Source organism: Myotis lucifugus, unplaced genomic scaffold (genome assembly GCF_000147115.1).
Source record: "Myotis lucifugus unplaced genomic scaffold, Myoluc2.0 scaffold_501, whole genome shotgun sequence".
In the NCBI taxonomy this organism is placed as follows: domain Eukaryota; kingdom Metazoa; phylum Chordata; class Mammalia; order Chiroptera; family Vespertilionidae; genus Myotis; species Myotis lucifugus.
In genome coordinates this window covers 72,842-98,769 of record NW_005871549.1, presented here as the reverse complement: position 1 = coordinate 98,769, position 25,928 = coordinate 72,842, and the positions used below count along the sequence as shown (strand labels likewise).

At 45.8% G+C, this 25,928-nt stretch overlaps 1 protein-coding gene across 1 annotated transcript in view; it reads left to right on the top strand.

Moving 5' to 3' along the window:
* MTOR (mechanistic target of rapamycin kinase) overlaps positions 1 to 25,302 on the top strand; it is a 109,874-nt gene extending 84,572 nt beyond the window's left edge. Inside the window, 22 exon segments of the mRNA XM_023744955.1 lie at positions 3,349 to 3,464; positions 4,622 to 4,739; positions 6,889 to 7,137; positions 7,756 to 7,856; positions 8,556 to 8,652; positions 8,933 to 9,031; positions 9,318 to 9,440; positions 9,629 to 9,811; positions 10,204 to 10,338; positions 10,558 to 10,732; positions 12,901 to 13,036; positions 13,682 to 13,829; positions 14,442 to 14,564; positions 15,941 to 16,023; positions 17,120 to 17,192; positions 17,685 to 17,759; positions 18,213 to 18,348; positions 19,122 to 19,187; positions 21,269 to 21,349; positions 21,624 to 21,704; positions 23,626 to 23,731; positions 24,381 to 25,302. Of these exon segments, the coding sequence (XP_023600723.1) occupies positions 3,349 to 3,464; positions 4,622 to 4,739; positions 6,889 to 7,137; positions 7,756 to 7,856; positions 8,556 to 8,652; positions 8,933 to 9,031; positions 9,318 to 9,440; positions 9,629 to 9,811; positions 10,204 to 10,338; positions 10,558 to 10,732; positions 12,901 to 13,036; positions 13,682 to 13,829; positions 14,442 to 14,564; positions 15,941 to 16,023; positions 17,120 to 17,192; positions 17,685 to 17,759; positions 18,213 to 18,348; positions 19,122 to 19,187; positions 21,269 to 21,349; positions 21,624 to 21,704; positions 23,626 to 23,731; positions 24,381 to 24,396 (2,520 nt within the window). The 3' untranslated portion in view covers positions 24,397 to 25,302.
* Positions 25,303 to 25,928: the final 626 nt, after the last annotated feature.

Genomic DNA, 25,928 nt, shown 5'->3' with positions numbered 1-25,928 from the left:
GACACTGTCAGCCACCCAGAGTGGGGTGGACAGCCCTGCACCCAGGCACTGAGTCTTTGGGGTTCACTTCAGTAGTAATGGCCCAAGTTTCCTTTTGTTTTGTTTTGTTGTTCTTTGGGTTTCTGTTTTGGTTTGTGTTTTTTCAGTCTCTGTAAGCCTCCCAAGCCAAAGCAGTTCTGATTCAAAGCCTGACCTCCCTCCAGGCAAATGAGAAAAACAGAAGGTGCTGGATCTGAATGTAGTCTGGTTTCTTTCCTATGTGCAGCCTCCAAGTCTTTGAATGTCTTGCCGAAGGCAGGCAGAAGGAGCCTTTGGCTAATATATCAACCAGGGAGTGGCTTCTTTCAGCTTAGGACCACAGCCCAACTTCTCCACGGATTAAGGCCTTTTCTTAGGAACCCGAGTTCTGGTGGGAGACCATAAAACCACATGGGTGAAAATTTAGAAACCTATTTAAAGAGAGGTGCTGGGACCTCGAGCCCAGAGCTAGAAATGGCACGTCTTCATAAGAGTTCGGGAGAGCCCAGAGAAGACTGACCGCTGAATAACTGCTAGTGAACAGTCACCTGTCTTCTGTGAGCTTTACTTTCCTCCACTGTAAACGGACTCTCTGCCTGGCCTGAGGCAGATGCAAGTGTTTGGGGAAGAGCAGCCCTGTTCTGCAGGAAAGCGTCAGGCACCGGCGTATGTCATGTAGTGTTTTCTCAGTCAGAATGCTTCACAGAATTTAGCAATAGTGTGCTCTTTCTTGAAATCTCTATCGTCTTGCCCAGAAACCCGCAGGCAGTTAAGAACCAGGAATACCATGCCCAGCTTAAAGCTTGGACCCGACAGAAGCCCCTTCCTCCAATGACAGTTCTGTATCTGTAAGGAGAAAGAATCTTTGTTCTCCTCCTCACTTCCTGGAGTGGAGAAAAGAAAGCCTTTTTAATTATTTGCAAATAAGTTGCCTCCATGCCACAAAGTAGAGAGAGATTAGATTCTCCCACACTGGATAAACGCACTAAACTTAATACTGGGCTTCAGATCCAAACTAATACCCAGCCTCTCCAGTTGGGGCAATTTATTTTTGGCTCAGCACCTTGTTGCATCTCCCAAACACTTTTAACCGTGGGCTCTGAAAGCTTCTGGCACCAGTTCCCAGTTTAGTTCTCACCTGCTTGATGCGCACACTAGGCACACGAGTGATCTGTCACCTGGTAGTGACTGATCTTTTCAGTACTGTCTCCCAGTTCTTGTTTTTTTTCTTTCAAATATGGTCAGTGTAGTTCTCATAGAAAGGAAACTAAAGGAACATTTATCACTTCCCAGGTGTGGGATGCTAATGTAGTTCATTTTTCAAAGCCAGTGGTGAGTACTAGAACTCTACGAAGGCAGCTGTCTGAGGGAAACAGGTGTCTTGTTAGCTTTTGGAACATCTGTGTGTCTGCCCTGTCCTCATGCATGGATTCGCTGCCTGATAAAGTGTTTGTCACATCGTTCTGGCTCGGGGTTAGCCCTAGCTCTTCTTTCATTTTTATTTTTTTATTTTGGAATGTCTTGAGTCAGCTTTCAAGTCTTCCTGCTTAAGGGGTTATTGTGCAAGTTTAGGTGAAGTGCCTGACACATGGCCCAATCACACATACTTCTATGGTATGGTTCCTGTAGGCTGGAACCATAGGTTGGGGGCCAGTATATGAATTCATAGTCAGGAGTTATGGTTGACTCCATTATTCCAGAGCACACAAGTGGCTCATCTTGTTACCCAACTACTTCCACACCGGAGACTGGCCCTGCCCCAGGACCTTTCACATGTCAGGTGACCTCCAGGTTCTTGATTCGCCCAGGAAAGATTTCAAGGACAAATTGGAGTGAGAACAAAGCAAGTTTTATTCAGGTAGAGAAAAAGAAAGAGGTCGGCACGAGTACCACTGTGGAACAAAAACGAAAAGTAGGTCCTGGTGGACGCAGGCCAGCTTGTGAGGGAGTTGTGCCAGCCCTAACTCTTAAATTAATACCAAGTACTTCCTGATGTTGAGAAGTATCTGAGGTTGGCCATGGCCCCCAAGCCAGAGAGTTTCATTTTCCTTCAAGCCATCATCACTGACATGTTTCCTTTTTCTTTCTTTTTTTAAAGAAGACTCATATGATTTACTGTAAGATCATTCTGACCTTGTTTACTTGAAGTGTTTATTCTATTCCCTCCTCTTTTGCAGCCAAGAACACATAGCCTCTTTTTTTTTTTTAATATATTTTATTGATTTTTTACAGAGAGGAAGGGAGAGGGATAGAGAGCTAGAAACATTGATGAGAGAGAAACATTGATCAGCTGCCTCCTGCACACCCCCGACTGGGGATGTGCCCGCAACCAAGATACATGCCCTTGACCAGAATCGAACCTGGGACCCTTCAGTCCACAGGCCGACGCTCTATCCACTGAGCCAAACCAGTCAGGGCCATAGCCTCTTTTTTACATTCTCACATACTGTGTCTCCTCCCTACGTTAGGAGATTGAACTTTCACCATGTTTTCCATTTGTGCTTTTGATGTTTGTGGGCTCATGTATGGACTCAATTCATCAGGATACTGTGTGTCTGGATGTGGCGGGCTTGTACAGATGGCTTGTAACTGACTCCCAGATCTCTGGCTGTCTCTACTCTTCCCTAGTTCAGCTACCTGTTCCTAATGTCTGTTTTCCTGTTTACCAGGAACTTCTGTTTCTAACCCAAATGCCCTCTGCTCACTTGGTATGAAATCCCATTGCATACAAAGATTTAACTGCTTGAGGCTGCCCTGAAGATACTGCTGCTAAGCCACCCTGTTCAACTGGGTATCTGCTTAGCTAGTGACCTTTTCCCCGTGGATGCACGGAGGGTTTGCCTGTCTCTGTGTTCTGATTTGGGTACTGAGGATTCAATCAGATTTTTTTAACTGTAGTTTTTGTTCTGCTGTAGTGTCCAAGGTACCACGGTGTTTTAAACAAATACTAAAGTTTTACTAGCTGAAATAATTCCCCATAAGCCTAATTTCCCCCAGGGCAATATATTGATAGTGAAGTAAGCAGTTATTTCAAATTACTTCATATGAATTGTTATTTCGGGTAGCCAGGCAAGTAGCTTTTCCAAGGCTTATTAAAGTAGTAATTACAGTTGGCAAAGGAGAGCTGAGACTTGGGTTGAAAAAATATGAATCTTCCTGAAAAGCCCAGCCTTCTCCCAGCAACATGCCCAGCTGGTCCTCTGTCCAGTAAGTTCTTACCCTGCATTCAAGGTGCTCTGTTTAGAGAGGGGTTGGCTCACATGCCTGTGACATTTCCCATGAGGTTGGGCCCCATGCCAAGTGGCTCCCTGTGTCTTTGTCCTGCTACAGATCGATGCCTTCCAGCACATGCAGCACTTCGTTCAGACCATGCAGCAGCAGGCCCAGCACGCCATCGCTACCGAGGACCAGCAGCACAAGCAGGAGCTGCACAAGCTCATGGCCCGGTGAGGTCCCCACTGGCCAGGGCCAGTCACTCCAGCCCTGCCATGCCAGCAGCCTCTGCAGCAAGGGGAATGTTCGAGGCTTCTTGGGCAGCCAGTTGCTTCCATCTCTCACCATTTCCTGTAGGGATCCCAGGCAGCCATCAAATTGTGCTGCTCCAAGCCTCTGCTACTTATTTCCACAGGACTCAGCAGCCCCTGAGCACACAGATGTTGTTCCCCTCCTGGGTGTCTGGCTTCAGAGATAGACTCCTTGTTTCCAAATGCCAGATGTGCTGCTGATTTGATGTGTGACTTTAGCTAAGTTACTGAACCTCTCTGTGCCTCCAGTTCCTCATCGTATAAACAGGAGATAGTGAGAGTTCCTATTTTCTAGGGTGGAATTAAGTGGTGTGAGGATTAACGAAGAGAATACATTGTCAAGCATTTGGAGCAGTACCTGGAACAGAGTGGCAGTCAGTGAATGCTAGCTGTGAATATTGTCACTATGAAGAATGGAGGAGAAGGGAATGTGAGGGAGAAGCCATATGGCATGCGGCAATAAGGAAATTATTCTCACTGCTGTCACCCACAAAATTGGATTTGGGAAAGATAGGTCCATACAAACTTACTGTCCCTGGTCCCTGGTTTAAGCTAGCATTGAAGGATAAAGGTCAAGAAGAAAAGATCTATATATATAAAAGCCTAAGCCAACCCTTCAACCGGCTGACCAGTAGCTATGGTGCACACTGACCGCCAGGGGGCAGACGCTCAATGCAGGAGCTGCCGAGCTGCGGTGACTTGGCAGCTGTGGTTCTTGGCTGACACACCCAGAACCAGAGAGGAGGGAGCCCAATTTCAGGGTGCGTCACCTGAGAAACGCTCTCTCGCAATCCAGGCCCCCTTGGGGGATGTTGGAGAGCCAGTTTCGGCCCGATCCCCACAGGCCAGGCCGAAGGACCCCACCGGTGCATGAATCTGTGCACTGGGCCTCTAGTAATACCATAAAAATTTATCCCACACGCCCATCTCCCTCCCCCGCACCCCACCCCATGTAGTTTGCAATTCTGTTGGTTCTATCATGTTGCTTCCTGAGAGCAAGTGTAACCTCAGAAAGGCTGTAGTGCTCTCCACCATAACTCCTTGGGAGCAACATGAGGGGCTTGTTTCTCTGTTTCCAGGTGTTTCCTGAAACTTGGGGAGTGGCAGCTGAACCTCCAGGGCATCAATGAGAGCACAATCCCCAAAGTCCTGCAGTACTACAGCGCCGCCACGGAGCACGACCGCAGCTGGTACAAGGTAACCTGACGCAGGGCGCGGGGCTCCCAGCCCTGCCTTCTCCAGATGGCACCCCAGCACCCGACAGCCCGCTGTGCTCCTTCGTGCTCGTGGTTGGCAGCTGGTCTGATACTGTGAATTTGCTACTTTGAGTGCCGGGAGCCGGTCTGTCAGGCCCCTTAGAAGTATAATCAGTGTAGAAAGATGGATTCTTTTATTTGAGAAAGATTTATTACACCTTCGTTACACACATGGCTGCTGTCTTCCAGCCCCTTAGCTGCTTGTTTTCCTAGGAGCATCTGGACACATGGTTAATCTCTGGAGCTTTATCTTCCCTTGGGTCATCTGTTCCTTCCCAGCTCCTTTCTGACTTCCATTCCTGCTGCTCTTCATCTAAGAACTTAACTTTCTCTGTTTTTATTGGAAAGCTCTGGGTAACATCCTGTTATGCTGTAGGAAACTTTTCAAGAAGATAAACAGAATTAGGAAATGCATAAAAGATACAACTGACAATAGAGGAGCAGTTCTTGGAAGTGTACATTGAGGGACCTTCTGGTAATAGCTGCTTGGTGTAGCACATGTCACTGATTTCTTTCCCGTATCTTCTTAACCTGCTAACGCCTTGTGAATTAATCCCCCGGGGCTCTAAACTTGTATCTGAAGATCACAGAAGCATCTAAAACAAAAATCTTATCTTTATTAAAAAATGCCCCGTTCATGCTATCAGCATACTGTAGGACAGCTTCAGTCCAGGGCTGGAAAAGTAAATCCAGTAAACTCTTAAATATCTGGAACCATACTAATTTGAGCTGTCTCCTAACCAGATGACTTTGCTTCATCCAACATTTAGGAAAAACACAAATCACATGAAAAAAACTGCTTCTAGAAATTTTAGATTTTTCCTGCCTAGTATGGGTTTATGCTGTCTTCTCCATCTGTGGTGTAGTCCTTTGTGCTTGCAGGGGCTGCTTCTGTCTTGTCACCGTGTCCCCAGCTCAGGACCTGGTGCATAGTAGATATACAAGAGGTATTGGTTGAGTAAATGAGGATGTGGGAGAACTGAACCTGGTCATTGTATAATTCTTACTCATCAAGTAAAGTTCACTTATGATGAGTCTCTCTGCTTAGGAGAAGAAATGGACACATTTTTATTAAAGGAAGGTTTTAACAAGGAACACAAAGGAATTTTATGATTATTTAGAAAGTCTAATGGCAAACTTACTAAGCGCCCAATCCAATGCGGCCTCAGGCTTCCTGCACCACTCAGTGCTGTGCCATAGCATCACTGCGGCCCAAACCTCAGTGTGATTAGTCCTCCTTTATCCAGTAAGCATTAGGTTCCTTCCCGCAAACAGCCATTGAGCTGCCAGGTGTGAGGGCTAGACGGTGAGCAAAGTTCACCCTCCACAATGTCTGGGTGCTGTAAATGTGTTCATTTTCCCACTGTCACATGACCTGGTTAAGGCTTTCACCATCACTGCCCTGCACCTGTGCCCTCTGAAATCACCTGGTTTATGCACTGTTGCCAAAGGAAAGCTCCATCTCCTACAGAATGAAACGGGACCTCCTGGGCCTGATATGCCGGCCCCTCCGTGATCTGACCCCCCACTTGGCTAGCCTTCCCATCACCACCGTCCTGCACACACCCCAAGCTTCAGTCACATCAGTTTCTTTGTTTCCTGTGCTGGCCCCGCCTGCATCTTTGTCCCTGTTCTTCCCCCGCCAGGAAGTCCTGACCGCTGCTCTCACTTGTTCTCTCCTTGCCCATCAAAGGCTGCCCAAGACCTACCCCAAATCCCTCTGTGAAGCTTTCCAGGCCCTGTCCCTGGCATTCCCATTATCCGTCTCTAATGGCCCCTGTCGCATTCTGCCTGTCTTCAGGTTTGAGTGAGCCCCCTCCTAGATTAGAAGGTCCCTGAACAGGACCAGGGCTTGCTCCTCTCAGATGCCCTTCCCCCACAGCACACCACAGTGTCAAATGCAGTAGGTGCCACAACATGAGTGAGCCACATCGAGCTGAGTTGAAGTTTGGCTCCACTGACCAATGAGGAAGGGCAGTCACAGCGCTCCTCCTCAGCTTTGTCCTCAGGCTCTCAGCCCTTGATGCCCAAGCCCCCCTCCGCTGCTGTTGGTCACAGCCCGTTGTCTGTCCCCACTCTGCCCCACCCAGGCCTGGCACGCGTGGGCAGTGATGAACTTCGAAGCTGTGCTCCACTACAAACATCAGAACCAAGCCCGCGACGAGAAGAAGAAGCTGCGTCACGCCAGCGGGGCCAACATCACCAACACGACCACTGCCTCCAGCACAGCAGCTGCCACCACCACCGCCACCAGCACTGAGGGCAGCAACAGCGAGAGCGAGGCTGAGAGCAGCGAGAACAGCCCTACACCCTCTCCTCTGCAGAAGAAGGTCGCTGAGGTACCCAGCCCTTCCTCCTCCGGGGACCGACTCAGGCACCAGGCGCTCTGAGTGGACACGTGGTTGGGCTTATAGGAATCTGAGGCTTTCCTCCAAAGTTCCAGATGGAGCTAGAAAGCATTGCTTATTTGCCGTGTGGCATCATTGGAGCTTTTGTGTGCATCCTTGTGTTTGGGGAGCTGACATAGCCCCGAGCCAAAGAACGAGTTCCTTGTCGTTCTTCCGGGGCATGAGCTCATCCTCCCAAGGCCCTGCACCTGTGTGCGTGGGTGGCCGTGCACATCTGCCGGTCCACTCTGAGGACAGCCCGGCGGGATCCTCCTCTGTCTTTGGGCTGTCAGTTCAGCGTGTACCCTGGGCTGTTCAGAGATTCAGCCCCACCTCCTCTGCCACCCTGTTCAGGAAGCCACCATTACCCCAAGGTAATAACAGTTATGACACCACTGCCATTTATTGAGTACCTGCTATGCGCCAGGTACCGAAGTAAAGGCTTTTCATGCATTGCCTGATTTATTCCTCACTGCCACTCTTGGAGGTGGGTGCTGTTAGTATGCTTTTGCCCATTTTACAGATGAGAAAGCTGAGACAAGAGTGTCACTAACACATACGTTTCTACAGGATCTATCCAAAACCCTCTTGATGTACACTGTCCCCGCCGTCCAAGGCTTCTTCCGTTCTATCTCCTTGTCACGAGGCAACAACCTCCAGGATACTCTCAGGTATCAGGAACGGGAAGGGGAAACTGGTAGGCCATGGGAATGGCAGAACACAGAAGTTATACATAAAGTGCTCCTTCCCTTCCCCACCCCGATCAGTACATCCAAGAGTAACAGCTGTGCAGGCCCCACCCCTGTGGGTGAAACCTGCAAAGATTAAGGAGAAGTGGCCTGAGGAGTCTTCCTGTGGTTTGTCCCATAGAGAAGAAGAAACTCACCTGTTTGTTGCAATATTGGTGAACTCCCCCAGCTTTAGAGCCAACTCTGAGAGGCTAACTAAATGGCCTGGACCCGCCAGGCCAGAGGCTGCAGGTGACAAGGGCAGCCTCCTTTTGTTTTGGGATATCCAACTGGCCAAGCGTCAGGTTTCTGAATTGCCACTGGTGTCTAGGTGACTCTTTGTACCTGTGCAAAGATTATCCCTGTGTTGCCCATGGGCCCATCTATTAGATTTCTGAGTTTGTACCATGGTGATCCCTCCACCTTATCTGAATGCAATGATTATTCACTTGGGATGATCCTGTGGTGTTAGTCGAACACTGCGGCCCCCACCACCCACCCACTCGCAGTGGTCCTGAGAGCAAACACCTTGGAGAGCCACTGATTTGAGGTCCTGCCAGTTCTTCTCCTCTCAGTCTTAAAGGTGAGAAACACAGACGCCGGGAAACAATGTCCTGTGACTTTGTCATTTTTCTTTTCCAGAGTCCTCACCTTATGGTTTGATTATGGTCACTGGCCAGATGTAAATGAAGCCTTAGTGGAAGGGGTGAAAGCCATCCAGATAGACACGTGGTTACAGGTGAGCATGGGTCAGCTCTCACTCCTCCATCTCCTCTTAGAGCCAAGCAGTGTTGGGAGTAGCAGGTAGCAGGGAGTACAGTGGTGAGGAAGTAGGGATCGGTCCCAAGGTCCAGACTTCATATTTTCGTTAGTTTCTTTTAGAGAACTGAAGGGAATGAACCATTTCAGTGCCCAACAGAATCTACCAAAACAAGTGACAAGAGCTAGTCCTTGCCCAGAATAACCAGAGTTGTTTCCATGTCTCAGATGCTGCATAACTGTGTCTTTTTTTAATAAAGGTTATACCTCAGCTCATTGCAAGAATTGATACGCCCAGGCCCTTGGTGGGCCGCCTCATTCACCAGCTTCTCACAGACATTGGTCGGTACCACCCCCAGGTATGTGGAGACCTTGGGCAAGTTGCTCATTGACAGCTGCCTTTTGCTTTGGTGCTCAGCCTTCCCTAAAGCTACTCCAGAGACAGTGAGGAAATGGGGCCAGCCCCCCATCCTGCTAGAAGCGTCTGCCCCGCTGGCATCCCAGTAGCCTTTTTCAGAGAGCGGTGGCCCCGCCTGGTACTCAAACGAGCATCAGGATCATACAGTTTCTTTTGTCATCCTCCTTAAAGTTAGTGTCAGGCTCCTTTCACACATGTTTGCACATATTCCTCTCTGTTTGCTTCAGGCCCTCATCTACCCCCTGACTGTGGCTTCTAAGTCTACGACCACAGCCCGTCACAATGCAGCCAACAAGATTCTGAAGAACATGTGCGAGCACAGTAACACCCTGGTGCAGCAGGCCATGATGGTGAGTCGGGAGCAGTGCGGGCTTCCACTGACCCTGGTCGCCGGGCCAGAGGGCTTGAGCTATTGTTTATCTTCCTCATGACAGTGCCGCATGCTCCCTCTGGCTGCCAGAAAGAGCACCTTCTGTTTCTCCAAGACATTCTGAGTTTCCTTTATCCTTGGTCTTCTCCCCTCCCCTTTGGGATCCAGGTGAGTGAGGAACTCATCCGAGTGGCCATCCTCTGGCATGAGATGTGGCACGAAGGCCTGGAAGAAGCTTCTCGTTTGTACTTTGGGGAGAGGAACGTGAAAGGCATGTTTGAGGTGCTGGAGCCCCTGCACGCGATGATGGAACGGGGACCCCAGACGCTGAAGGAGACATCCTTTAACCAGGTACGGGGTAGCAAAGCCTGGCAGACATGGCCCAGAGCCTTTGTCAGACCCCTTTCCTTCTAGCCTCTCTACTGACTTGAATAAATTGTGCTGTGTCAGAGGTCACAGGATATAAAAACACCAGAAATTTAATTGTCATTAAATTATAAACCCCCCAAAAATTTTAAGTGGAAAACCACACGATCCGTCACAAGATCCTACTTTACCTAACAAGCCATCCTGAAATTGGGAGCTCCAGGACTGGAGAGCTGCCGAGCGGCCCTTGTTGAGCCAGCTGTGCCGCTGCCTCCCAGCCAGTGTGCTCCGAGGGGTGCTGCTGTCTGCTGGGATTTAACCTGCGGCTTAAATCAACACCCGGGACCATTTGTGAATTTCCCCTGCATTCCTCTCAGGCATATGGTCGAGATTTAATGGAGGCCCAAGAGTGGTGCAGGAAGTACATGAAATCAGGGAATGTCAAGGACCTCACCCAAGCCTGGGACCTCTATTACCATGTGTTCAGACGAATCTCAAAGCAGCTGCCTCAGGTAGGATCTTCAGGTTCTAGCAGGATTAACTGTCATTATAGTCCTTTCTGTTTTACTACCTGCAAATGTTCTAACACTAATCCCGAAGCATCTGCTTTTACTTGTACTTGCAAATTTGGGACAAGTCATTGCTATTAGCAATTCATTAAAAAATACTTAAATTGCATTTTAGTTCCTCCCTGGAGGCAGAAAACTAATCCCTGTGGTAATTATTCACAGCTCACATCCTTAGAGCTGCAATATGTTTCCCCCAAACTTCTGATGTGCCGGGACCTTGAGTTGGCTGTGCCAGGAACATATGACCCCAACCAGCCAATCATTCGCATTCAGTCCATAGCACCATCTTTGCAAGTCATCACATCCAAGCAGAGGCCCCGGAAGTTGACACTTATGGGTAAGGACCACTATGTGCGTCTCCCTCGCACCCTGGCTGAACCCTTACCCCGGCTTGGAAATTACTGCTTGCTGTTCACACTAATCTTTCACATGCTTCGTCTCGCCCGTGTTTACTGTGAGGGGAATAGAGGACAAGTGGATTTCTCCTTATTCCATCCTCCTTGGGACTCCTAGTCCTTCATAGAGCTGCTCTTGTGTAAGTGAAGCATAACGATCCTACACAAAGCCAAGTGGGGGGCATTGTGAGCTTGCAGCATGGAGGAACTGAGGCAGCGGTGGGGGAACTGGTGAGGCCCACCGAGCCATCAGGGTGCGTGGACGTGACAGGCTACATTGAAGGAAGACCTCTGAGCTCTGGACTATTCTTTTTTTTTTTTTACCATCACAGCCCGTCTTTGTGGGAAATGATTGTGTAAAATCCAAACAAGTGGGAATGAGTTCTCACAGAGAGGTTTGCTACCTGTCGGGATAGTTTTGGGAGGCCTAAGTACTCTGGTGGCACTTTGCGGTCTTTTGCCTTTAGTACTAATGCTCATGTTTTCTAAATGCAGTGATTATTCATCAGCACCAATTCCTTGTCCACAGTGATTGTCTCTCCACAGACGGGTATCTTCTAATACTAAAACATGTGTCAGTCAGGTTCCCGGCAATATTTAAAGAGACCTAATGAAGGAGCTGTTTCCAGAGGTGTGAGCAGAGTTAGGAGAACCAACAGTGAGAAGCTATTCCCCCCACTCTCCAGACCCATCAAGGGCTTTTACCACCAGAAGCTATAGCTCAGGTAGAGGGACGTAGCTGCTTCTAGAACTGTGGCCAGGCTGGGTTTTGGGCAAATACCCTGACCTCTCGCTTTTCCTGCATTCTATACCCTGACCTCTCTCTCTTCCTGCATTCTATACCCTGACCCCTCTCTCTCTCTCTTCCTGCATTCTATACCCTGACCTCTTTCTCTCTCTTCCTGCATTCTATACCCTGACCTCTCTCTCTTCCTGCATTCTATACCCTGACCTCTCTCTCTCTCTTCCTGCATTCTATACCCTGACCTCTCTCTCTTCCTGCATTCTATACCCTGACCCCTCTCTCTCTCTCTCCCTGCATTCTATACCCTGACCTCTTTCTCTCTCTTCCTGCATTCTATACCCTGACCTCTCTCTCTCTCTTCCTGCATTCTTACCTCCTGCCAGTGCCCTCATTGGCCAAGCCCAACTGGGGGCCCAGGTGATAGAGTCTGGAGAGGCCAGGCTTCTCAGGTCAGAGCAGGACAGAGAAGGCCAGAGTGTGTTGGGAAGGGAAACATTCAGAAGACCATTTCTATGCAGAATCATTCCTGGTCCTGCCCTGGCTAGTGTGGTTTAGTTGGTTGGAGCATCATCCCATGCACCAGAAGGTCACAGCTTTAATCCCCGCTGGGGCTCATACAGGAGGCAACCAATCGATGTATCTCTCACATTGATGTTTCCCTCTCTGCCTTCCTCCCTCTCTAAAATACAATAAAAAGAATCATTCCTGGTCCTCAAAGACAGAGCTTTTTAAATTCAATTAATTAATTAATTAATTCACTTTGGTTAATCCTCACCTGAGGATATTTTTCCACTGAATTTTAGAGAGAGTGGAAAGGGGAAGGAGAGACATCAATTAGTTGCTTGCTGCATGCGCCCCAACAAGTGCCAGGGACCCTGCAACCCAGGTATGTGCCCTTGACCAGAATCAAACCTGGGACCTTTCAGTCCACAGGCTGACTATCCACTAAGCCAAACTGGCTAGGGCTATTTATTTATTTTAAATACATTTTTATTGGTTTCAGAGAGGAAGGGAGAGGAAGAGAGAAATAGGAACATTAATGATGAGAGAGAATCATTGATCAGCTGCCTCCTGCACGCCCTCTACTGGAAATGAAGCCCACAACCTGGACATGTGCCCTGACTGGGAATCAAACCATGACCTCCTTGTTCATAGGTCGATACTCAACCACTGAGCCACACGTCGGGCTCTTTTTAATTTGAACATCACATTGAGGGAGCATCAAAAGCAGGGCTGTGTTCTTTTTATCAATTCTAGGGAGTTTTATATGCAGTCTGCAGGATCTTTTGAAGACAGTGGTGGTCTACCCCCTGACAGGTGTAAGACCCTCTGATCTCCACTAACTGCTCCTACCGTTCCTTACAGGCAGCAACGGGCATGAGTTTGTTTTCCTCCTGAAGGGCCATGAAGACCTGCGGCAGGACGAGCGAGTGATGCAGCTCTTCGGCCTGGTTAACACCCTTCTGGCCAATGACCCAACGTCTCTTCGGAAGAACCTCAGGTATTCCGGATGCATGGAAATGGCAATGATTTGAGAAGTCTCCTAGTTTTTTCCTACACCTCTCCTATGTAGTCACGTACTTATATGAAAAAAAATAAGAAAAATATATACCTGACAGGAAGCCATCGATAGCCAAGGTATCAAACAAAAAGAAAAATCTTCCATATTTTTAGAGTATTCACATGTGAAATGTCTTTAACAACCTCTGAAGGATCCAGAATGGAACACTTTGTGGCCATTAGACTGGAGATTCTGCAAGTTTGATGTGTTGTAGCTGAGGTGGGGTTCCAGCCCAGCCAGACCTTTCCTATCCTCAGTACTCTTACCCCTCTTTCTATTAAGAATATGAATATTTACATTTCTAAGCTGAGTTGGAACATGTGAGAGGTTATTTTAGGCTTAGAAATAATCACTGAATTTCCCCTCAAAACACTGAGTTTGTCAGGCTGGTTGAGAGACTGCTGTGCTTCTGTACTGTCAGTGCACCATCTTTTTGTGATGCCTTATTCTTTGCCAATGTCCTCATCACACACCTCACAACAGCCCTGTGCAGAAGGTTCATTGAAACTAGTTTGCATGTGCCATGAGCAGTCAAAGGTGTACTCTGTTTACTGTACAATAATCCTCCTTTCCTGTGGGCACCAGCATCCAGAGATATGCAGTCATTCCTTTATCAACCAACTCGGGCCTCATCGGCTGGGTCCCCCACTGTGACACACTGCATGCCCTCATCCGGGACTACAGGGAGAAAAAGAAGATCCTTCTCAACATTGAGCATCGCATCATGTTGCGGGTATGTGATGCGCTGCCAGACCCAGCCCTATAACGTCTCGGAGCGAACTTGACCAGGTGGGGAAGGCTATGCAAAGCTGTTTTTCTGTGCTCTTCTGTATGTCCATCACTGAAAATCGATTTGAGGGAATTAGGCATTAAAGAAGGTTTAAGGAAATCAGTCCTAAAGAAGACAACCTTCTCTAAGAAACAGAAGGACCCTAAAGCCCAAAATTTAAGATTTCACCATCCGAGGTGAGACTGCACAATATGACTTATAGTACCCAATGCATACAGCCCTGGCCTGTGGAGAAATAATGTTAGGAGCTGTGTAGGTGATGAGAAAGAATTGTTTGTTACCCAGAAACGTGACCCCTCCAGTGCTCTCATTCTCACCAGTGGGCTTGTGCTGCTGTGAGGCCTGATGTTTTACCCTCAGCTCTGGCAGCTCCGGTGGTCCTAGGTGAGAGTGGCCCCTCCCATTTTTTCTTTTGCACCGTTCTTATTTCACTTCTCCTTTTGGCTGTGGTGGTGAAATTGGAACCAGCTCTGCCTCGACCTCAGCCTTATTTCTTCCTGGGTTTAAGCTGCTTGTCTTGGGCTGCTTTCTCAGAATGGTTGTGTCCTGATACAGATGGCTCCGGACTACGATCACCTAACTCTGATGCAGAAGGTCGAGGTGTTTGAGCACGCCGTCAATAACACAGCCGGGGACGACCTGGCCAAGCTGCTGTGGCTGAAAAGCCCCAGCTCCGAGGTACGGCACTCTCGGCTCCACGCACACGCTGCACTTTGGCACCCACTCTTGTCAGGAGGCTTTCTCGTGTTCATGCTCCTGTGGGCGCATTCTGTCATGATTAGCTGGAGATTATGTGCAATCTTTTATTACAAAGATTAAATGGGTAAGCCGTGCACTTTAGCAGATGTAGATTTAGTACTTTAATGTTTCTCCTGTTACTTATGATAGTATTTGAGTTCTTCATATATTAAGGTGATTAAATCCTTTTCATGTGTGTTATAAATTACCTGTTTATTTGCTGTTTTAATTTTGTTAATGGTATGTTCCTTGGTTTTGAATTTTGTTTTGTTTTTTATATACAGGCATTTTTAAAGTTATAAATTATCAGATTTTTAATTATTTAAAATTTGTGCCTTTAGCTTTATATTTAGAAAAACCCTAATTAAAAAAAAAGAAAAAAAAGGCCCTCTGCACTTCAAGATTATATCTTTTTACATATATCGTAATAATTATAAGATTTGTTTTTGCATTTAAATCTTTAATCCAATTTGGAATCTAGCATTAGGATATAAATTTTATTTTCTTATGATGACTAGCCACAATATTTACCATATAACCCATCCTTCCCCTATTTAAAAGATTCTTTTTATTTGTTTGTTTGTTTAAATATATTTTTATTAATTTCAGAGAGGAAGGAAGAGGGAGAGGGGATAGAAACATCAATGATGAGAGAGAAGCATTGATTGGCTGCCTCCTGCATGCCCCACACTGGGGATCGAGCCCACAACCCGGGCATGTGCCCTGACCAGGAATTGAACCGTGACCTCCTGGTTCATAGATAGATGCTCAACCACTGAACCATGCCAGCCAGGCTCCTTTTTCCTTATACACTAAATTCTTATATGCCTTTGGATTTCTTTCTAGAGCTTCTATTCTCTTTCATTGATCTTTCTACCTGTTTCTCCTCAAGTACCGTACTATTAATACAAGTCTCTTCTCATTGGCCATTTTCCAGATACATTTTGGAAACATTTTGTCAAGGTTCCCCAAAAAAGTACCACTGAATTTTTATTGAAATTACATTAAACGTATCTAATAATTTGGGAGGATATCTTGACAATCTTAAGTGGATATCCTTAAATAGATATTTTCATTTATTCAAGTCTTTACATTTCTAAGCTGAGTTTAATTTACTTATTCATCTAAGTTCTGCACATTTTTTAGTTTATTTTGAGCATGGTTTATTATTTTTTGTAATTGTGAATGGGATCTTTATTCCATTCTACATTCTAACTGCTTATGATAGAATATAAGCAAATAATTGATTGTGTACACTTATGTGGAAACTATTTAAAGTTTCCAGAGCCTGGTTCACTCGTGCTCCTGTGTTCTAGGTGTGGTTTGATCGAAGAACCAATTATACCCGCTCTTTAGCTGTCATGTCCATGGTTGGGTATATTTTGGGCCTGGGCGATAGGTGAGTGAGTTTCATTTGTTTCTTTAAGTCTTCTTTCCCCATTGTGGTGTTCTTGAATGGTTTTATTTTGTTTTCCAGTGAGATTTCTGACCATTGGTAAATGTTTGTATTTTGTACTTTAGGCATTTTTTGCGGCATCAACCTTAGTCTCCTATTTATTATCCGTGCCTGCGAGCAACACATCAAACTAAAGGGAAGGAAAATCATAGTTCAAGGGTACTACTTTCTGCATAGATTGGTTTCATGTATTAAAAAACCATATTAAATCCAGTTGATTTGATTGATTCAATAAACATTTATCAATCACCACTATGTTAAGATAAATAATTCTATTTCTGTAATTGAAACCAACCAAAGTAGATCCTGCCAATATTTCTTCATAATAAATTTCATCTTAATGTACTGACTGGAATAGTAGTTAAGGAATGTTCAGAAATTGACTCAACAGACTTTTTTTAAAAACTACTTCTCTTATGTCCACTATTTTTCTCCTGGGATCATGTCTCATACACTTATTTGAGAGTAAAAATAATTTTATCACACAAAAATAATAAATACTTGTGTTTTTTTTAAAAAGCAGAATGCCTGTTTACAGAATTCAGGTGGTCCTGCCTGGATGGGCTCGGGGCTCAGGGCGATGAGGCCCTGTGATAGGTCTGAGCAGTAATGACAGAGCCTGTCACTCTGAGATGCCAGCGCTGCCAGGAACAATTTATCTTGTGACTAGATTATCATGGTATCGTGGGAAACTTGTGATTCACTCAGATAAATCCTGTTTCAGGCCTAGGGCTGGGGTTGGCAAACTTTTTCTTAAAGAGCCAGATAATATTTTTGGCTTTGTTGGCCATATAATACGATCTCTGTCACAATTGCTCATGTCTGCTGTTGTAGCACAAAAGCATCCTGGAGCAATACTTAAACAAATGAGCATGACAGTGTTCCAATAAAACTTTATTTACAAAAACAGGTGGGGGCCGGGATTTGGCCTGACAGCTGTGCTTTGCCAACCTGTGGCCTAGAGTATCACATACTTGTTGATTTATTTATCAGTGTTGCTCTCTTGATACCCTCCCGGTCTCTATTCTGTTTCTCAAAGACACCCATCCAACCTGATGCTGGACCGGCTGAGTGGGAAGATCCTGCACATTGACTTTGGGGACTGCTTTGAGGTGAGCACATGTTCCAGAGCAGCACAGAAAGCTCACCTTCCCGGATGACCAGTTTTCACCCTCCTCTGACCATTTTGGCAAACTCAAGCTCACCCCTGCCTCTCCTGCCAAGGTGCTAGGAAGTCAGTCTAAAGAATGAAACCCATGCTCTTTAATACTTGGTTTAGTTGGATTCAAACTGCCCTTGGGGTAAGGGCCACTCACTCACTGAGCCTCTTTGAGTGGAGGACCCTCACCCTCCGCACGGCCTGCTGGTCCAAGGCCTGAGCATCATGCACACTTTTTCTTTTTGTTTCTTCTTTCCCTCTCTCTCTTTTTTTCTTCTTAGTTGTCTTTTAAATCCCTGTTCAAGTCCCCTCACTAAACTCAAGTTACTTCATTTCTGTGCTTAATTGAAATAGAAAGGAAAGGAAAGCCCCCCTATTTACCTGGCATTAGCTAAAGAAAACAATCTAACGACTGGACTGGGTTTTCCCCTTTATCACCCTGTAGGTTGCTATGACCAGAGAGAAATTCCCAGAGAAGATTCCATTTAGACTGACAAGAATGTTGACCAATGCTATGGAGGTGAGTCGATATTGGTAACAAGCTGCTTTGAAATAGGGGCAATACAGTTACAACCCTGACAACGGACTTGCTTGTTAGAGCTCACCAGTTCCCCAAAATGCCTGGAGTATTTTTGTAGTCTTTTTCTGGTATTTTCCATTGTTTTAAAAATAATCAATCTTTGAAAAAAAACAAAAGAAAAAAACAAAAAAATAATAAAATAAAAATAATCAATCTTTGAAAGTATTACCATTTTTTATGTCACATGAATCACAATGTTTCATATGAATCACAATTGTGACCTCACTGATCCCTTGCTCTGAAGACATTCCCAGCCTGATACATGGGTATTGGCCTGTGTCTGCTTCCTCAGTGCGGGTGGTGGACCCTCTCGACTGCCTGACTTTTGGTCCTGAGGCCTTAAGGGGCCAGTATCAGTGACTTGTGTGGTGAGTGGCTCTGGCCCTTGTGCAGGTTACCGGTCTGGATGGCAACTATAGAATCACATGCCACACAGTGATGGAAGTGCTTCGGGAACACAAGGACAGCGTCATGGCTGTGCTGGAAGCCTTTGTCTACGACCCCTTGCTGAACTGGAGGCTGATGGACAGTGAGTATTAGCATGTGCCTGGGAGCTGGAGTCCGCACCCTCCCAAATGAGGAGTATTTGACTCAGTACATTTCACCAGCCTGTGGCCTTTCAAGCCTGGAGCCTGAGCTGTATTACTGAGCAATTGCATTACATTTCACAAAGTACTCTGGTGTTTGGAAATGAATTTCAAGTATTTTTATTAACCAGAACATAAAACTCCAGTCACCAATTTGAATATTATCTAAAATATTTTTCAGTATAAATGAAGTACCTCAGTGCTTTTTGTTTGTTTAGGTTTTATGTAGAGTAACAAGCTGGAATTTTGATAGGAAATGCAAACAGTTGTGATTTGAGTCAGCAATATCTCCCTCTGCCCTTTGTTCCCACCTCCTTCGAAGTTTATTAACACGTTAAGCGCCCAGTCAGTCACCGGTGACTGACACTATACTTTCCATCTGGAAGACAAAACAGGCTGGGCGCTTAACGTGTTACCAAGAAGAGTTCACTAACAAGAGGAGTCTGATCACTGCGATTAAGTCATGCTTTTACCTTAGGAGATCTGGTTTACGTTCTCTAACTCCAACCTGACGATAGAGCGTCCCTCAGGATTGCACATCCATGCTCACATCCACCCACGACTCCTGAGTGACACACCTTTGGTTCTGTCTTAGAGGATATAGCTTTTGGAAATACTATGCTTTTATGATTGTAAGAAAATATCACATCAACCAAGTTACTTTCAAGTCAAAGTCTGAGGCACTCTTTAATCATCCCTTTACTTCTTTCTCTAGCAAATACCAAAGGCAACAAGCGATCCCGGACAAGGACAGATTCCTACTCTGCTGGCCAGTCAGTAGGTGGGTGCCCCCGTGGGAGACACACATTCTGTCCCCTTCTCTCCAGAGTGTTTTTAGAACAGGGTGAGCTCTGCTACTGCCTTAGGAGGCATGACTTACAGTAGGAACAGATGCTGAATATGGGGAAGTCACCCAAAGGGAAGGAAGATTCTATCACTGCTAAAGTCTCACCTCATAGGCATTTATTTAACTTCAATAACGTGGTATAGAAATATCTACTGAGCACCAAGCACCTGGTATATGTTTTTTTATTTAATGCCTCTCAGGATGGAGTGGGTACCTAAAGCTCAGAAATTTTGATCCAACTGTCCAATCTTAATGTAGCTATAGAAATAAAATTAAAAGTGTGTCTGAATATTAGTATTTAGCATGCCCTTGAGCAGGGTGTGGATTGGGATAGTTATTAGCTATACTACCTTGATCCTAAAGCATTGTTAATAGCTCAGAAGTAGAAAGGTGCAGGCAGCAGAAGTGTACTCACATTGCTGCCTGAGGAGCCAGAAAACCACGCAAAACACTGTTTCCAAGAGAGTGGTCCACAGAAAGGCCCCCAGGAAGGTAATGCCCCACAAGGGCCAGAACCCTACAGGGTTTGTGTATGAACACTCTTCAGAGGTTGTACAGTAAAGCTGTTTAACCTCGTTTAGCCTTCCTCTTGTCCCCAAACCCCAGCCTGTCCCTTCTTTCCTCATAAAATCTAACATCTACACAGTTCACATTTTGGGAAATACTGTTGGGGATGTAAAAAAAAGTAAATATTCTCTTCAGTCGTTTATGGAACACTTGCAACTAGTTACTTAGCTGCGCCAAATAATGTTAAGGATGCAAAAAGAATGTGACATAGAGATTGCCCTAAAGCACAGAATCCCATTATAGAATTGACCAAAATATATATTAAATAATAAGAGAACAGTACATCCCACTGTAATCAAGTACACGTGATCTGGTTTGGAATAAAGGGCTGTGGACTTAGCGAGCAGAGTAATCAGTCTGAGCTGCAGTAGGTAAGGGAGCTCTTGGGTTGGTGGAATTTAAGCTGAGACTTACTGGACAGATGGAATCTGGATGGGTAGAAGGGAAAATGGTGTTCTGGGCAGGAAATTGGAATCCTGGGTTACATCTCTGCACATGTGTGGACTCTACCCTAGACACATGATAGCATCCTTAAATACCTAAATCACCCACGGATCTGGGGTACCTTGTGTAAGTGACTGGTCTCATCCAAAGTATGTGAGACTTATTGTTGAACTCTCAGGGCCCACCTCTTCACCACATCATTGGATGACTTCCCCATGCTGCCTGGGGCACACAGCGGGGAATTAGGACGGCCAGCTCTGATGCCAGCAGATGGGAATAGGCCTGGTTGTTTTTTTGTGCCTTAAAAGTTAAGTTCCAGAGGCTCATTAAAAAAGTATTATCATCACTGGGTTCATTTTGAAGGTGCGTAGTGGACAAGGGCATTGTGTAAATAACTTCATAATTCTGACTCTAGACTCTTCCTGAAAGCCATAGTCAGTGGAGGGTGACCCTAAAGCCTGAGGACTTTTTCTCCCCAGAATTGATGTATAAGTTCCTCCAAAGAGTAATACTTCAGCTCTGGCTGGGTGGCTTAGTTGATTGGAGCATCATCCTGTACACCAAAAGGTTGCAGGTTCAATCCCCAGTCAGGGCCCATATGGAAGGCAACCAATGTATCTCTCTCACATCGATGTTTCTCTCTCTCTCACTTTCTCTCTTAACATATTGAGGATTTTAAAAAATCCTCAGTGTGACCCATTGAAAACTGGTTTTCTTTATATTATTGCCAGTTTCTGTCGAACCAAATAAGTCACCAGGTCTTAGACTCATATTCCTATTCTCTATGTCAGAACACTTCATTAATGCTACAATATTTGCCTGAAAAGTCATGCTTTGTAGATTTAAAAGCTTTTAAATACATAAAGAGTAACATAATGCTTCCTTTCCCCCTTAGAGGTATGTAGGGCCAGTATAAGAGGGAATATAGTGTATGAAGAATTAGAGCTAATACCTCAGAACAATGGCTTTTTAAATTTTCTGCTAATTGATTGTTTTCCTCCTAGAAATTTTGAATGGTGTGGAACTTGGGGAACCAGCCCATAAGAAAACGGGGACCACAGTGCCAGAATCTATCCATTCTTTCAGTAAGTCCAACCTCTGAGGACTTGTGCCAGTAACTAGCTCATTAAGAAAATAGCAGCTGTGTTTTACCACAAGAGGGTCAATGAGATGAAGCAACAAAACCGCCTTTGAGCAGAAAAGGTTCCATGAATTTCTCATTATGCTCTGAGGACAAAGGTAGACACAGAGGAAGAATTGCTCAACACACAAGTGAACATTTGAGAAAAGCAGGGGCATTTATTGAACCTGTTGTGATGATCCAATTCTTACTGTTATTTCTACTTTTGTGTATTCCAGTCGGAGATGGTCTGGTCAAACCAGAGGCCCTAAATAAGAAAGCTATTGAGATTATTAACAGAGTTCGAGATAAGCTCACTGGTGAGTATGTGGACATGTTTACTTACAAGGACAGGAAATCTGAGTGACTTTCTCTCCTTGAATGGTGGTCACTCCCATTTTCTAGTGGTGTTGGTGCCTAAACTATGCTGTTAACTGGAGTGTCTCTGAAACCATCAATTAAGAACCCTCTCTGATTCTTTCTAATAAGTTTACTTCAAGTAATGTGGTTAATCTCAGTTTAACAGAAGAAAGTAAAGTTATGTTGGGTTCAAAGTCAGCCAAATTCAGGAAAGTTTTTTATCGTGACTGGTATTAGAGCAAATCTGACCACCCTGATCATTGCCAATATGAACTTTGATAGCTGTAATGGAGTGGAGACTCTGGAAGGAGAGAAATGCTTGCTTTTGTAAAGGAGACATGTCACATTGACCAGACAGTGTGACATGGGGTGGGAGTCGGGGAAGCCAAAGACCCAGCTCCACCGCTTCCCATGTGTCTCTTGGTCTGAAGATGACGAGAATGCCTCTCAGAAGTCAGTGAGGCTCCAATGAGACATGGGGTACCAAGTGATTAACATTAGGGCCTGGCACGTAGAGTGGTAGTCAAGGTATATTATTTATGGAGTACCTACAAGAGCTAGGTGCTGAAGAAACAGAGTGGGTAAAACGGACAGAGTCCCTGCCTCTGCAGGGCTCGGGGTCTAAAGGGAAATTCTCACTGGGTTAAGTGGAAGAAAGGAACTTGGGCTCTGCTGCCATTGACAGAGGAATGTAATCTAAGTACCTGAGCAAACCAGGCCAGGAGGTAAACTCTGAGAGGAGTTAATTAGGGGTAGATTGTTCTGGTGGGAGGCAGTGTGGCAAGAAAAGAGGCCCAGAGGGAGAGGGAGAGGGAGAGGGAGAAGGAGAAGGAGGGAGGGAGGGAAGGAAGGGAAGAAAGGTGGGATGGAGGGAGGGGAGGGGAGGGGAGGGGAAGGAATGGCTGTGTATGGAGAACAGATTATAGGGGAAGGAGCAGCTGCCCTAGCCATCCCAGCTAGACAGTTGATTAGACTAGGGTGGTGGCAGTGGAGATGAATTCAAGAGATCATTGTTAGGAGGTGAAATCAAAAGGATTGATGATGCGGAGGGCTCAAAGGTGGCTCCAAATCATTGGTGACCTTCTGAGAGCTGGGATGAACCTGGCAGACAGACTGAAGCAATTGAAGGCAACATGAAGTGATAGAAGCAAAGAAAGCAGACAAGTTCAAAACTCTTGAGAAGTTAGGCTGTGCAGGGATGAGAGGCCATATCTAGAGGAGGAGGAGTTGCATGAGAGGGTTTGTTTTTGTGTTGTTTTTTTTTTCTTTAATAGAAAAGAGGAACATGTTTACAAAACAGAAAAGGGCATTTGAGAGGGAGAGCTTGAGGGCACAAGTGAAAGGATGGGTAATTGATACTGTGAGGCTCCAAAGCACAGGTGAACTTGCCCTTGAATGGGAGGAGGGACAGCTCTCCAGGGTCATGGGAGCAAAGAAGAGGAAGCGCATAACGAACAAATGCAGCACCTTGAACACTGCCTAACACATCAGGGATCAAAACCTGTGTCACAGTTCAGTAATTCAGGAGATGAGGGCATCTGCTGAGGGCGAGAAGCCAGAGGAGAGGTTTGGACATGTGGGGAGAATAGAGGACTTGAAATAATCCTCATGAAACGGAAAGGCATGTTGCCAAAGAAGCAGCACGAGCTGGCCAGGCAGTGTCACGTGCCTGTTTGAGGTTCGAGGTTACGAATTTATAATGGAAGCAACTGCCCGGTGGGAGGAAAGGCTCAAGTCACGTGGAGGTGGATTTAAAATCCAACTCTCGTATAGCCTTTGTGCACCTGTATGAGGATAAACTGATTGGGCTGCAAAGAGAGTGAAGCCAAACAGGAGTTGAAACCAGGTACAGATTAAATGTTCCCGTTTCCCTTGTCCTAGGTCGGGACTTCTCTCATGATGACACTTTGGATGTCCCAACACAAGTGGAGCTGCTCATCAAACAAGCCACATCCCACGAAAACCTCTGCCAGTGCTACATTGGCTGGTGAGCAGGCGTCTCCAAGTACCTGCGTCCATAGCAGGCAGGACCCTCCCTGTGTCCGGTCACACATAGGATTTGGGGGAGACCCAGGAAGTGTAATCATAGTTTCATGCTCTTTAAAAGTTGTACTCACTTTGTGTGCTCATTGCTCTAAAAAGAAGAAAATTTTTAAAAAAGGATATATATTTGGAAGGCAAACACCAAAATAAGTTAAAAGTACATTTAACCTGGTTGAGAAGAGTGAGGCCTCCTTATTTTCACGGGGTGGGGGGATCTTTTTGGATTTTTGCTGTCAATTCTGAGATATAGGAAGGGCAAAGAAAAGAGAAACCAGAGCAGTGACAGAGAAGATGAAAAGACGCATTAATGACCTGTGATTGTAACGTCAGGGACCACTTGGGTCTGCTTTGATTAATTGCCTGAGGCACGCTGGATGGGAGAGCTGAGAGAGGGCTACAGGGAAGTGTCCTGGGAGCGCGGCAGGCTCAGCATTGGCTGGAAAAGATGAGTGCGTCCTGCACAAGTAGTGGTGGGAGATCTCAGGCAGTGTCCCCGGGGTTGTCAGACCTTGGTCTTTCCTTTTTCGATTAGCTGTGTAAAGCTTTGAAGAGCCCAAATTATTAAAATATTCCTTTTCTTTCTTTCTTCTTAGGTGTCCTTTCTGGTAACTGGAGGCCCAGACGTGCCCACAGCATTTCTCTTGAGCCTTTTGTACTTTGGTATATGCTTCCACTAAGCTGAAACAGTGGTCAGAAAGTTCAGCTTTGTTAAATATTTCAAAATGTAAATGAAAAAAACTACTGTATATTAAAAGTTGGTTTAACCAACTTCCTAGCTGCTGTTGAAGAATATATTGTTGAAACACGGGCTTGATTTGGTTCCCAGGACAGTGATACTACAGAAATCAAGCCATTGATTTTGGGGAACAGAAGATCATAACTTAAGAATTACGGGTTTTGACTTAACTCACAACTCATCCTAAGCATTTGCTGATAGCAGAATGGCCTAGTCTTTTCTGTCAACAATGCACACAGCAAACTCAGCGCAGTCCAGAAACCTCGGATCATGGAGGACACGTCCTAGGATTCTGGCCTGTAAGGAGGCGGGCGGAGCCCACTTCCTCACTCACCCATCCCATTACCTCACTGGTCCAGCAACAGCATTTGCAAGATGGGCCAAAATGGGTGGGAAAGGTCTGTCTTCTGCCTCACCTGTGATGCTGCGATGTAACACTTCAGTCCAAGACCCAGACCACTAGGACGGGGGTTTCTTCAGAGCTGGCGGCCTCGGCTGAGCACAGGCACAGAGGGGACACCGTGCAGAGGAGTGGCCCACACGGTTCTGGGATGTGTCCAGTGAGGTCGGAATGCTCTGTGTTTGGAGCAGGGGCTTGGAAAACAAGCGGTGTCATGGAGGTGCTGAGCACAGAGGGAAGGCCTCACCTCCTACATGTTGGGAATGATGAGCAAAAGAAACATTAAGTGCACAAAGTATAAAGTGTACCATGTCTAGACTCCATGTTGTATCAGAATAATTTTTGTGCCAATAAATGACATCAGAGTTTTAAAAACGTGTATGAATAACTTTTTCCTTTTTTTATTTTGCCTTTTCCCCTTTGTTTTTGTTGTTGTTGTTGTTATTGCTTTTTCCTTTGTTTTTTGTATGAATGGCTTTTTATTCATAATTATTAGTTCATAAAGGAAGCAATTATTCCTTTCACATTCATTAGCAGTTAGTATTAGGACTACGACAGACACTAGATCTACGTGACCTGGTCCGTTTCCTCAGGCTGTTCACCAGGCCAGAGTGGACCGATAACCACCATGCTAAGTGGTAAGGAGCCACGTAGAGGGTGTGAGCCATAGGTGGGCTCTGAATTCACTGATTCCACTGGGCGGTGAGCCATGAAAGTCATGGAAAGGGGGGCATTGGCCAAGGGTCTTAAAGGATGAGCACGAACTGTCAGATGGAGCAAGTGAGGACATTCTCAGCAGAAAACAGGTGCAGAAATGGCAATTTGTTGTTGTGAATCCTCACCAGAGGATATTTTCCCATTGATTTTTAAAGAAAGTGGAAGATGAGGGGGAGAGAAAGAGAGAAACATCAATGTGAGAGACACATCAATTGGTTGCCTCCCGCACCTTAACTAGGACTAGAGATTGAGCCTGTAACGGAGGTACGGCCTTTGACTAGATACAGG